The sequence below is a fragment of the Ranitomeya variabilis genome, chromosome 1, assembly GCF_051348905.1.
Source record: "Ranitomeya variabilis isolate aRanVar5 chromosome 1, aRanVar5.hap1, whole genome shotgun sequence".
Taxonomy (NCBI): domain Eukaryota; kingdom Metazoa; phylum Chordata; class Amphibia; order Anura; family Dendrobatidae; genus Ranitomeya; species Ranitomeya variabilis.
In genome coordinates this window covers 886,591,489-886,606,230 of record NC_135232.1, presented here as the reverse complement: position 1 = coordinate 886,606,230, position 14,742 = coordinate 886,591,489, and the positions used below count along the sequence as shown (strand labels likewise).

General features: G+C 42.2%; 1 protein-coding gene across 3 annotated transcripts in view; it reads right to left on the bottom strand.

Moving 5' to 3' along the window:
- Positions 1-881: 881 nt before the first annotated feature.
- GSTCD (glutathione S-transferase C-terminal domain containing) overlaps positions 882-14,742 on the bottom strand; it is a 211,484-nt gene continuing 197,623 nt past the window's right edge. For all 3 annotated transcript variants that reach the window (XM_077278271.1, XM_077278251.1, XM_077278261.1), the window contains exons 10-12: positions 10,601-10,631; positions 2,196-2,265; positions 882-1,679 (exon numbers count right to left, since the gene is read on the bottom strand). In XM_077278271.1, the coding sequence (XP_077134386.1) occupies positions 1,543-1,679; positions 2,196-2,265; positions 10,601-10,631 (238 nt within the window). In that variant the 3' untranslated portion in view covers positions 882-1,542. The remainder of the gene's footprint in view (positions 1,680-2,195; positions 2,266-10,600; positions 10,632-14,742) is intronic.

The window sequence follows — 14,742 nt, the reverse complement described above, 5'->3', positions numbered from 1 at the left end:
TGTACACAACACAGCGTTTTGCGACGCATGCGTTGTCATAAGATCCTACAGATCGGGACTTTCGGCGCAGGGAAAACGCTACAAGTAGCGTCCCCTGCGCCCTGTCTTGTGCTTCTATATGACACATGCGTTGTAAAACGCAGTACAACGCATACCGGCGCATGTCCATGCGCCCCCCATGTTAAAGATAGGGGCGCATGACGCGTGCGTCGGTATGCGTCCATGACGCTGCGCCCAACAACGCAAATGTTAACGTAGCCTAACACAGACACGCACACACAGGGACACACACAGAGACACACACAGACACGCACATAGTCTCCGCTCACACTCTTCCCCCCTCCCGATCTGCAGTGTTTCTCGCACCCACTTCCGCAGCAAATTTACAGATCTTTTTTACACCTGCAGTTTTGCTGCGGATGTGCCTGACTCAATGGAAGTCAATGGGTGCAGAAACGCTGCAGATCTCCAAAAGGATTTGACATGCTGCGGAAAATAAAATGCTGCAAATCCGCGTGGATTTTTCCACAGCATGTGACCAACAATTCCTCATTTCACATAGAACAACATTAGAAGTGCTCTATATTGCGAATTTGATGCAATTCCACGCGTCCAAAAACGCTGCGGATCCGCATCAAAATCTGCAACGTGTGCACATAGCCTGAAACTTATCAAGAGCTGCTAATATATCTGCAGAATATATCATATAGTCAACTAAGTAGCCATTGGCACACTCTCCTGGAAGGACTTTCTAGTTATGGTCGAAATTAAACTAGACCTTTGGAAGCCATAGAAACACCAAAGCAGCGATGCATAATCTAGACCAAGACCCTCAAAGATTACATGTGATTTATACTACTGAATTAAATGATGTGACAGTAGCCATGAGATTGCAGACTAGCCCTAGGCATAATCTGCAGTTTATTTGCATATTACAGACTATATGGTTAAAGGGAATCTATCAGCAGCATGTTAACTGACTGACGCATGATGTAGGGAGATAAACCCTGATTCCAGTGATATATCACTTAGTTTACTGGGTGCAGCAGTTATGATGCAGTCACATTTTTCTAGCTCAGATCATGAGCTGTGTATTACCCCGCCTGTAATCACAGCTGTGTACATTGTATAGTGACAGAGAGCTGCTAATCAGTGCTGGATGTGTGGCTGGAGCAGGAGGCAACTTGTCCTATAGCAATAATAATGTCCTGCTGATAAAACACTGATTATATTGAAATAGCAAAACACAGCCCAGAAAGTAACACATCCCTGGAATCAGAGTCTCTGCTCCTACATTATTGTGATCTCAGATTACATAGCAAAAACTTGCAGACAGATTGCTTTCAAGAGTTTGTAAAATGATGAAAGAAATTCTTATAATTCTGAATGTCATTAACACCAATTTATATTCAGTAAGCTATAAAAAATATTTATAAGCTTTTCATAATTTTATTAAAACAGTGAGTTAAAACAGGATATATTTATAAAAACTTAGTTCCAACATAACAGCGTAGAAATTAAAAAAAATAATACTACAGTAATTTAATTTGGGCAGCCAACAATCATATTATTCTTTGGTGAGCAACTCTCTGGTTCCATTGAGAAAACCTTGGTTGTGTAGCCATGTCGTTCAGAAGCCCATGCCCGATCCAGGTCTACCAAACCCATGCAGTTCTTCCCTGCAAAAGAAGATATGAAGCCATTTGTAACATATAGACGTCCTTCTAGATTACCATAGTCTCACACTGCTATAATAGCGGCAAAACACTGAACACGTGGACCATTGAGTGTAGTGTACCACCTCAATCATGGACCTACGGGCACTTTTTCTGGTGCTGTATAGTGGACTTCATTAGACAGAGATATTCACCCAGTAATGATTATCTTCTCTTTCAGTTCTGAAAGTGACAACAAATGGTCACAGATAGACACATCTAAGGTCCTCCTAAGTCTTGGTGGCACTGTCTCATAAACCCGGTCTCCTCTCTCGTCATGCATGTGAAGCTATAACGCAAGACCATCCCTGGCCATTCTAACTAGTATCTGAAATGCAACCCTCAGTGGGCACACACTCATTTGCTGAGCTTTTATTTAGGATGCATATAATGATATTTAAATATCCAGAATGTTTTCTTTCTGCATTCTCGAACCAGAGAGCATGCATACTACAAGTAAGCGGCATAGCACAGGCATACCTATCAGCCTCCGCTCCAGAGGAAGCTGGACAGCTGTCTGATCCGCAAATCTACACAGCACCATGTGCTCCTGGAAAGAAGGAAAAGAACATCTACTTAGATCTGGATGAATGCAAATATAGATTTGTATTATAAAAGACACTGAAAAAATCAATTATAACATAATCAGTTTAGACTAGATCTCAACTGGAAATAGTAGAAAAGTGACCAAAAGTTCCTGTATTTTTGGAGGATACATAATTTCATCCACAGGCAAATCGTCTTAAGTAATCACTTAAAGAAGCGATTACCCGCTTATAAAAAGGCACATAAAAGTCCACAAGACCTCTTCTTTATTTCAATATTCCTCCAAAACATCCCTTAATAAGTAGGTGTTTGCATATGGCACCCAATAGAATATGGGATGTCCATAGAAGCCCCACACACTGCTTCCATATCACAGCCCTGGAGTATTCATGTGGCCTTTTAAAAAGTTACATTCCCTAAGTAATATCTCTATTCTACACGTGTTCAACCTCAACTTTTCTCTAAACTTGATATGCATGTCTCGAAACAGAGAAGTACTGTGCAACTCGGTAGACAAGCATGTAAAAACTGTATACGTTTGTTGGATGTTCCCATATTTGTCGGACTATAAGACACTTTTTTACTCCAAAAATGTGGAGGAAAATGGGTGCGTCTTACGGTCCGGATGGACCTGTTTGTCTGTGGGGGGGAGCAGCAGCGGCGGAGCAGCGGGTCACAGGAGGCAGGAGCCGGTGGCTTACTCAAGTGCCCGCTGCTAAAGAGAAATTAATATTCACTGCACTTCACGCCCATGGGTGTGGAGGGCAGTGAATATTCATTTCACTTTAGTGGCAGACACACTTTTAGCTGAAGCTGCTGGCTTCCTGCAGCTGTCGGGCTTTCACAAGTCCCCGCTACTTAAGTCAATGAATATTCACTGCTCTCCACTCCCATTGGCATGGAATGCAGTGAATATTGATTTCCTTTAGTAGCAGACACACATGAAAGCCCAGCAGCTGCAGGAAACCGGTGGCTGCGGCTAACACTGTGCTCGCTATTAGAGAGCAATGAATACTCACTGCTCTCCGCGCACATAGTCCCAGCGTGTGGAGCAGTGAGTATTCTGGCAGCTATCCTAGACTTGTAAGCAGCGCATCACGTCACTGCCATACGCTGCTTACAAGCATAAAGCAGCTGCTGGCATCAGAACAAGATGCTGCAACGGTGCGCAGGAAGGCAAGTATAATGGTTTATTGGTTTATGTTTTTTGGATGGGGTCGTGCATACCAGGATGGGGATGGGGTCCCTGCATACCAGGATAGGGACGAGGGGGCCATGCATACCAGGATAAGGGCCAATCATATCAGGATAAAGATGGGGCCATGCATACCAGGACAGAGATTGGGGCCCTGCACACCAGGATAGGGATGAGGTGGACCATGCCTACCAGGATAGGGATGAGGGAGCCATGCCTACCAGGATAGGGATAAGGGGGCCATGCCTACCAAGCTAAGGATAAGGGGGCCATGCCTACCAGGATAGGGATAAGGGGGCCATGCCTGCCAGAATAGGGATAAGGGGGCCATGCCTACAAGGCTAGGTATATGAGGTCATGCCTACTAGACAAGGGATGAGGGGGCACGCATACCAGGCGAGGGATGAGGGGGCCTTGCATACCATGATAGGGATGAGGAGGCCATGCATACCAGGATGGGGATGAGGGGGCCATGCATACCAGAATGGGGATGAGGAGGCCATGCACACCAGGATGGGGATGAGGGGGCCATGCATACCAGGATGGGGATGAAGGGGCTGTGAATATCAGGATAGGGATGAGGGGGCCATGCATTTTAGGATGGGGTTGAGGGGGCCAGGCACGCCAGGATAGGGATGTGGGGGCCTCATACCAGGATAGGGATGAGGGGGCCTCATACCAGGATAGGGATGAAGGGGCTATGTACACCAGGATATGGATGAGGGTGCCATGCATACCAGGGTACGGATGAGGGGGCCATGCATACCAGGATGGGGATGAGGGGGCCATGTATACCAGGATAGGGATGAGGGGGCCATGCGGATGAGGGGACCATATATACCAGGATAGGGGATATTAAGTACAGAATTTACCACATTTTTGGCTTCAAATTTTTTTTTTCTTATTTCCTCCTCTAAAACCTAGGTGTGTCTAATAGTCTGTTGCTTCTTACAGTTATATGAAAAAATTTTGGCACCCCTATTAATCTTAAGCTTAATGTTTTATTAAAATTGTTTTTTTGCAACAGCTATTTCAGTTTCACATATCTAATAACTGTTGGACACAGTAATGTTTCTGCCTTGAAATGAGGTTTATTGTACTAACAGAAAATGTGCAATCTGCATTCAAACAAAATTTGACAGGTGCATAAGTATGGGCACCCTTATCATTTTCTTGTTTTAAATACTCCTACCTACTTTTCACTGACTTACTGAAGCACTTTTTTTGGTTTTGTAAGCTCATTGAGCTTTGAACTTCATAGCCAGGTGTATGCAATCATGAGAAAAGCTACTTAAAGTGGCCACTTGCAAGTTGTTCTCCTGTTTGAATCTCCTCTGAAGAGTGGCATCATGGGCTCCTCAAAACAACTGTCAAATGATCTGAAAACAAAGATTATTCAACATAGTTGTTCAGGGGAAGGATACAAAAAGCTGTCTCAGAGATTTAACCTGTCAATTTACACTGTGAGGAACATAGTAAGGAAATGGAAGAACACAGGTACAGTTCTTGTTAAGGCCAGAAGTGGCAGGCCAAGAAAAACATCAGAAAGGCAGAGAAGAAGAATGGTGAGATCAGTCAAGGACAATCCTCAGACCACCTCCAGAGACCTGCAGCATCAACTTGCTGCAGATGGTGTCACTGTGCATCGGTCAACTATACAACACACTTTGCACAAGGAGAAGCTGTATGGGAGAGTGATGCGAAAGAAGCCGTTTCTGCAAGCACGCCACAAACAGAGTGGGCTGAGGTATTCAAAAGCACATTTGGAGAAGCCAATTTCTTTTTGGAAGAAGGTCCTGTGGACTGATGAAACCAAGATTGAGTTGTTTGGTCATACAAAAAGGCGTTATGCATGGCGGCAAAAAAACCACAGCATTACAAGAAAAACACTTGCTACCCACAGTAAAATTTGGTGGAGGTTCCATCATGCTTTGGGGCTGTGTGGCCAATGCCGGCACCGGGAATCTTGTTAAAGTTGAGGGACGCATGGATTCCTCAAAGTATCAGCAGATTCTTGACAATAATGTTCATGAATCAGTGACAAAGTTGAAGTTATGCAGGGGATGGATCTTTCAGCAAGACAATGATCCAAAACACCGCTCCAAATCTACTCAGGCATTCATGCAGAGGAACAATTACACTGTTCTGGAATGGCCATCCCAGTCCCCAGACCTGAATATCATTGAACATCTGTGGGATCATTTGAAGAGGGCTGTCCATGCTCGGCGACCATCAAATTTAACTGAACTGGAACTGTTTTATAAAGAGGAATGGTCAAAAATACCTTCATCCAGGATCCAGAAACTCATTAAAAGCTACAGGAAGCGACTAGAGGCTGTTATTTTTGCAAAAGGAGGATCTACTAAATATTAATGTCACTTTTCTGGTGAGGTGCCCATGCTTATGCACCTGTCAAATTTTGTTTGAATGCAGATTGCACATTTTCTGTTAGTACAATAAACCTCATTTCAAGGCAGACACATTACTGTGTCCAACAGTTATTAGATATATGAAACTGAAATAGCTGTTGCAAAAAAACAATTTTTATAAAACATTAAGCTTAAGATTAATAGGGGTGCCCAAACTTTTTCATATAACTGTATAGTCCGAAAAATATGGTATTTGTTGCCCATACTCTCCCATGTAATTTTTTTCCTGGATGGCTGTACCACATTGTTCTGACAGATGACATCTGTTTGATATCCGTCACTCATAGGCTAATATGTTAAACAAAAAATGTATGTTTAATGTATACCTTTTTTCAATGAATGGTATAGTGAACTGTCATCATGACACATTGTTTAAGGCTAGAGTTATAAGACAGTATAATCTCTTATCCGAGAGAATCGGGCCGATTATACTAATCATACTCTGATCACCTTCTCCATTCTGTCAGTGGGTGGAAATTTGACTACACACAGATGACATCCGTGTGCAGTACCATGTTTTCCAGACTCATTGACATGCATGGCTGTGCGCGACCTGAATATTGGATGCAAATGCCAGATGAGTATACTGAGATTTTTTGATGGGACAGACTCTGTCCAAGAAAAAAAATTGTATATATCATTATAGTAAAACTTCTGAAGCACAATACACCAAGACCACAAATTGATCACCGAGAGTGGATTCTTTAAGTAAGGAAAGGCACACATTCCGCTAACACCAGTTTGCTTTAGAATTGCACAAGAGAATTGTCTAGTCATTTATTTCAAACGTTTGCAAAAAAAATGAAGAAATATTAGAGTTTTAAACTACTGCTGAAGTTTATACATTACATTAAGGCCATGCAATGTACAGAGAAGATCTGATATTTGCACCAGTTATTTCTGTTGGGCTCCTTTCTGTATTTTTTTTCCTTAGAATTGATTATTTTTTTTAAGTAAACCAATTAAGAAGAGATTTAAAATTCACTGTGAATTCCTTGCCACACTTCACTTTTGAAGTACTGGCTTTCAGAGGAGGACTAAAGAAAAATCTTTAAACTGTGTAACTCCATCAAAGTAGGATTTAGCTCAGATAATTAATGGTCAAGAGGACTAAATCTGCTTGTCCAGCCAGGCTATTGCCTTGAATATTGGGCCTTCCGCCAATTATCAAGGATAAGTCCCTAAATAGGCTATTAAAAGTACCACACATCCCTGCTGGCACTGGGGCTGCTTTGCTGCAGCTTGTGCAAACACATATCCCTCTCACATTCTCAGAAATGGCGGCTGAGGCCAAGCAAACAAAAAATAAAACAGGAATGTGATTAGTCTAAACTTTTCAAATAAAATGTCTTTTATTCCACAGACCGGAAATTGAAGAAAAGAAAAATTGGCTGAAGTTAAAACGTGGATCTTTGCTCCTGACATACTGGACTCAAATATTTGCACATTGTTGTTGTGGTCTTCAAAGCCAATGGTGGTGAGCTTTGCCTGGATCTAATGAAATGTCTAACACCCAAACTTGAACGATTAAAATATTTTGTATATTCATCATATATACCTATCTGGGGCACAAATATAGAGATAATGAGTTAAAGATAAATTAAAGTGAGTGGGATCAACCCTAAGCACTCTACATGGCCATAAAAGCTGAATAAAATGATACCTTTCTAACGGCAATCCGATGACTTATTCCAGAGAAAGCCACGTTTTTCTTAATGTGTAAATAAGCCGTTAAGATCTATGGTTGGGACATAGATCTCCAGAGCTTATTTTAAATGAAAGGAAAGTTCCTAGTGTGAGACATGTAGATCAGGAAACCGGACTGTCAGTCATTACATGTCTCACACTGGTAACTCCTCCTTTCATTTAAAATAAGCACTGGAGGCAGATGCTCTGGGAGATTTATGTCCCAACCATAGATCTTAACCGCTCATTAACATACTAAGAAAAATGTTTCAGGAATAAAATCACATATTAAGGTATGATGTTCTTCAGTTTCCTGTGACCTGCATGCACGCATATACGGCTTAAGAGGGTTGATGCTACTAACAGATTCCCTTTAATCAGATAATGCCACTCCTACTGTAAAAGAATATTAAAAAGCCCTAAAGAGGGCTTTCACATCTAATCGATAGAAAGGGAAAACCCTCAAATGTTGCAGCACCTCAATATTAAAAGTTTTTTTTATACTCCGTGTGGAATACAAATAAAATAATGTGCAACTTTCAGGATTTTTAAGGGGCAAATAAAGAAATAATGATTCTGTCAATTTTTCATTAGGTTGGTCAATAGGTGGCTGCCAGCAAAAGCAATCTGTGAAAGACAAGTTCAAGCCGTTTCAAGTGTCTTTTCAGAATATGCTGCCAAGTGTGTACAATTACATTATTTATGGCCATTATATCACTTATATTCTGTATTTTGCACCAGTTTTCCCCACTGCAGACTCAATCTCTAATTTTCAGCTGGCTCCGAGTTACTGGGCAGAAAATAATTGCTGTGATGTCTCCAATACACAGCACACACAGACATGAGGCTTTTCTTATCTGCTATCATTATGCATCACATGTTCAAAAGCAGCATGGAGGGACATTACTGTATATAGCAGTACTGAGCGGTGTAGCTGTGAATGCATGGTGAAAACTAAAAAACACACAGCACCATATGTTAATGTCTCTATGCTTCTATCCTACTTTGCTCCCCTTTCCATAGACTTTAATAAGCAGATGTGTTCTGACCCACCTCTTTCTCACTTTGATCCCCCTCCAACTCCTCCTCTTTCCATAGACTTCAATAAGCAGATGTAATCAGACCCACCTCTTTCTCACTTTGCTCCCCCTCCAACTCCTCCTCTCTCCATAGACTTCAATAGGCAGATGTAATCAGACCCACCTCTTTCTCACTTTGCTCCCCCTCCAACTCCTCCTCTCTCCATAGACTTCAATAGGCAGATGTAATCAGACCCACCTCTTTCTCACTTTGCTCCCCCTCCAACTCCTCCTCTCTCCATAGACTTCAATAGGCAGATGTAATCAGACCCACCTCTTTCTCACTTTGCTCCCCCTCCAACTCCTCCTCTCTCCATAGACTTCAATAGGCAGATGTAATCAGATCCACCTCTTTCTTACTTTGGGCCTCCCTCCAACCTCCATAGACTTCAATAAGCAGACGTAACCTGATATACTGTATATATATAAGATATATTACAAGGTTTCTTATATTTGCTAAAACCATTGATTTATTGAAAGTCTAATGAAATTATAACAATGTGATCATTTAATAAAAAAAAAAAAAAGATTCTGAAAAAAAGCTTAAAGAGTAACTAAACCTGTGATACTATTTTTTTTGTCCTCCAAATTGAAAGCATATCGGTGGGTGTCTGGATCGCTCAAGCCCCCCCATGAAATGAGAAGCTCAGGAAGGGGGAGGGATGGGGAAGAATACATCTGCTGCTTATGAGCACATACACAACATATGGTGTTTGTAATCTATGCTTTCTACTGTATTAGTGCTTTGCTCTGCTCTGTATGAGCTGCACAACTAACAGGGTTTTCTCAGTGATTGGTGGTGGGTCTCAGGGCCCGGACCCCCGCCGATCTACTTGCAATTAATATAAGAAAAAAATTTAAAAAATGGCGTGAAAGGTTTAGCCACTCTTTACAACTTAAACATATATAAATTCCCAATTAATAATATGATTCGGAAACTTTTTTTGTTTATTCCTCACAAAAAACAATACACTGAGGTTGGGCAATCAAAAGTAGCCATGAAGCTTTAGGTTCTTTTTAACTATTTCTTCACCCACCATTGTAGGTTTTGAAGTACTGCGCTGTATGTCTGGAGTTCCTGGAGCTCTGCACTACAGCTGCAGTATCACCTAGGTTTAGGGGGTAAATACTTGGCTACACAGAAGTCTCAGACGCAGATCATATGAGAGCGCTGTGAGAACACCGACCTAGCTGACTTACTAAGACAACTGCTAAATACCTTAAGCTGACTAAAGAGTTCCTCGTCTGAGAATTAATTAGCCAGGAGGTCGGTGACCCTAGAAGAAAATGAAACCTCCCACACTACTTAAAGGGATTAACAAGAAGTCTGCTTTGAGCCCATATTGTTCCATTAATGATATGTCCAGGGAGGACTTCTGTTTATTAAGCTGCTGTCCTGTAATAGAGACTTGACTGGGAGATACATTATTAACTAGATCATTCAATCATCTCAATCAGATCTCTGGCCTCAATCACTGAAATATAAATACATTGGAGGATGGAAGGAAATACTATATTTCTCTGTGTTTAGGACTGTTTTGATTTCAGTATTTTTGTCAGTGCTTACCTGATGGCAAAAAATGCTAGAAGGAACTTTTTTTCCCTTTTCTCTTTAAGACCTACTTATTATCCCCAAGCCTCTTTAACTAATGTGTAAACTATAAACCCGACCACAAATGTAGACCTGAACATGGATTAAAAAAAAAAAAAAAAAAAAGGGGGATCGCTTTATTCTCCATAGATTTCCATGGAGCAAATTAAATGCTCTCCTCAAACCTCACAACTGACATGGGGATACAGTGTTATTGGAAGCAAGTGGAACTCTGTCTCCATTGCTGTCCCTGGGCAGCATCACTTTACAGTATAATATTCCATTCATAAGACCCTTTGCAATCCAACAGTTACTATATACAAACTATGAGGCGTATAATGAGATAAAGAGGACAATACCTTGTAGGACAGTACACTCTGGAAGCGGCAGCTGCAATGAAACAGAAGAAGAATTGATGGTTGCTGGATCAGTAATTACATCTATTGTAATACCATAGGATAACGATTACATGTTAATGGAGGAGGTATCTCTGTAATGAGTCATTGCAGCCAGTAGGGAAATTATTTTAACCCCTTCATGACAGGAGGTTTTTTTGGTTTTGCATTTTCGTTTTTTGCTCCCATCCTTCCCAGAGCCATAACTTTTTTATTTTTCTGTCAATATGGCTATGTGAGGGCTTATTTTTTGCGGGACGAGTTGTACTTTTGAACGACATCATTGGTTTTAGCATGTCATGTACTAGAAAACGGGAAAAAAATTCCAAGTGCGGTGAAATTGCAAAAAAAGTGCAATCCCACACTTGTTTTTTGTTTTGCTTTTTTTACTAGGTTCACTAAATGCTAAAACTGACCATTATGGATTCTCCAGGTCATAAGCAGTTAATAGACACCAAACATGTCTAGGTTCTTTTTTATCTTGCGCCCTTTTCCGATACCCATAGCGTCACAATTTTTCGTGATCTGGGGTTGGGTGAGAGCTTATTTTTTGCACGCCAGGCTGACATTTAATGATACCATGTTGGTGCAGAAACGTTCTTTTGATCGCCCGTTATTGCATTTTCATGCAATGTTGCGGCGACCAAAAAACCGTAATTCTGGCATTTTGACTTTTTTTTCTCATTACGCCATTTAGCGATCAGGTTAATCCTTTTTTTCTTGATAGATCAGGCGATTCTGAACATGACGATACCAAATATGTGTGTTTGATTTTTTTCATTGTTTTATTTTGAATGGTACGAAAGGGGAGTTATTTGAACTTTTATTTTTTTAATATTTTTAAAAACATTTTTTTTTCACTTTTGGCATGCTTCAATAGTCTCCATGGTGACTAGAAGTTGCCATAAACCGATCAGCTCTGCTACATGCAGGCGATGATCAGATCGCCTGAATGTAGCAGAATACCTCACTTGCCATGTGCGCCTACCACCGGATGGCGCTCATAGCAATCCGGCAGTGGTTGTCATGCCAAACCATCAGATCACGGGTGGATCGCGATTCCACCGGCACGTTAGCTGTTCAAAAAGGGAGGAAGTCCGACGTGGGCATACTACAACTTCGGAAAGGAGTTAAATAGGAGCCTATCACCATGTTTTCCCTATATAAAGTACGGCCACCACCTTTAAGGCCTGTTTTACAGAATTTTAGTAAGCCAAATGTATGTCCCCAATCCCCTCTGTATAGCACAAATAGTCCGGTTCGATGGGTGTCACTGGTCTTGAATCGGCACCTTGTCTCTTCCTACAATCACTGTCCTCCTGCCCTGCTTCATGCGGCCGATGCGTCTTACGTCACACAGTGTCCCATAATCGCGCTCCTGCATAGGCACACTTCTCTCTGTCATGCCCTCAGCAAAGTAAAGCCGGCGTATGCGCACCACAGTACTTTGTTCTTCCCTCAACAGGGCAGAGAGAAGGGCACCTGCGCAGAAAAGCAATTGGGGGACACTTTGTGGATGACTTAAAACGTATCATCCACATGAAGCAGGGCAAGAGGAAGGTGGTTGCAGGAAGAGAGAAAGTGTAGGATCAAAACAAGTGACGCCCACAGGGCTGAACCATGCCTTCTGTGAGTATAATAAATGGTAATTTTTGTGCTATCCAGAGGAGCTTGTGGATATACTTACAGCATACTAGAATGCTGTAAAAGTAGCCTTAAACGTGGTGGCCGTACTTTACATTGTGAAAATCTGGTGACAGGTTCCCTGTAAGAGATTAGGGTAACTGGGTGCAACAAAATATGGCATCTTAACTAATGGACTTTCATTCAACTCAGAAAGAAACCACTGTATACCTCGACCTGGCCTCTATGTCCAGATAACGTCTCATAACGCTGCTCCTGATCGCCTCCAAACTCCTCGAACAACATGTCCATGATGAACTTTCTTCCCACCTCTCTTCTAACTCACTGCTTGACAACCTACAATCTGGCTTCCGTCCACACCATTCCACCAAAACTGGCCTGACCAAAATGACTAACTACTTACTTACTGCCAAAGTTAACAGTCAATTCTCTATACTCATCCTTCCAGAACTATCCTCTGCCTTCGACACAGTTGATCACTCCCACCTACTACAAATCCTCACTTCCCTTAGTGTCAAAGACCTTCCCCCCTCCTGCATCTCCTCATACCTTTCTAAATGCACACTTAGCGCCTCCCACTCCCACACTATCTCTTCATCCCACCCTCCCTCTGCTGCTGTCCCTTAGGGTATGTGCACACGTTGCGGATTTCTTGCAGAAATTTCCTGAAGAAAACCGGAAATTTTCTGCAAGAAATCCGCAGTTTTTTTTTTGCGTTTTTTTTCCGTTTTTTTTGCGTTTTTTTAGCATTCTGCAAGCGTAATTAGCTTGCAGAATGCTAAAGTTTTCCAAGCGATCTGTAGCATCGCTTGGAAAACTGACTGACAAGTTGGTCACACTTGTCAAACATAGCGTTTGACAAGTGTGACCAACTTGTTACTATAGATGCTGCTTTTGCAGCATCTATAGTAAAAGATAGAACGTTTAAAAATAATAAAAAAAATAAAAAAAATGCTTATACTCACCCGCAGACATCAGATCTCCTCACCGGCGTCCGTTCCGTATAGCTGATGTGTGCGCGCAGGGCCTTCCATGACGTCACGGTCACGTGAGCGGTCTCGGCCAATCACAGGACAGTGACGTCATTCGGCAAGGTCCTTCACCGCACACCAGCTACAGGAACCGAAGCCAGCGTGCAGCACAGAGGCGGGAACACTTCGGGGGCCATCAGAGGGTGAGTATAGGACTATTTTTTATTTTAATTCTTATTTTTTTACCAATTATATGGTGCCCAGTGCGTGGAGGAGAGTCTCCTCTCCTCCACCCTGGGTACCAACCGCACATAATCTGCTTACTTCCCGCATCGTGGGCACAGCCCCGTGCGGGAAGTAAGCAGATCAATGGACCCCTAGGTGTGCGGAATCCCCTGCAATTCCGCATTTTAATGAACATGTTGCTTTTTTTTCCGCGATGCGATTTTTTCGCGGAAAAAAAGGCTACATTTGCACAAAAAATGCGGAATACACTGAAAATAATGGGAGGCATATGTTAGCGTTTTTTTCGCGTTTTTATCACGTTTTTATAGCGAAAAAACGCGAAAAAAACGCGAAAAATACTGAACGTGTGCACATGGCCTCAAGGTTCTGTCCTGGGGCCCCTACTCTTTTCCATCTATATCTCTGGCCTGGGACAACTTAAAGTCCCATGACTTCCATTATGCTGATGACACTCGGATCTAAATATCTGGCCTAGACATCACTTACCTGCTATACAGAATCCCAGAGGGTCTATCAGCCATATCCTCCTTCTCCTCTAGCTTTCTAAAACTCAAGGTGGACAAAACTGAACTCATCATCTTTACTCCATCTCACCTAACTACGCAGTCCGATCTATCACAATTGAAGACACCACGCTTTCAGCAGTACTGATAGTCCGCTCCCTTGGAGTGACCCTTGACTCTGCCCTATCCGTCAAACCGCACATCCAAGCTCTTGCAACCTCCAACTCAAAAATATTTCCAGAATCAGTCCTTTCCTCAATCCTAAATCTACTAAAATGTTAATGCATGCCCTCATAATCTCCCGCCTCAATATCCTCCTCTGTGGCCTCCCTGCTTACACTCTCATATCTCTCCAGTCTGTCCTTAACTTTGCTGCCCAAGTAATCCACCTCTCTTTATGCTACTCCTCTACTTCTCCCGTCTGCATATCCTTTCATTGGCTCTCAATTCCCCAACGTATCCAATTCAAACTACTAACTCTAACCTACAAAGCCGTCCATAATCTGTCTCCGCTGTATAACTCTGAACTAATCTCCCAATATCTTTCAGCACGCAACCTCTGGTCCTCCCAAGACCTCCTCTTCTCCTCCACAGTCAAACATTCCTCATCCAATCGCATTTCAGACTTCTCCTGAGTATCTCCCATCCTCTGGAATTCTGTGCCGCAACACATCTGATTAATTATAAGCCACTCTCAGAACTTTCAGACGGAACTTGAAACCCCATCATTTCAAGACAGCTT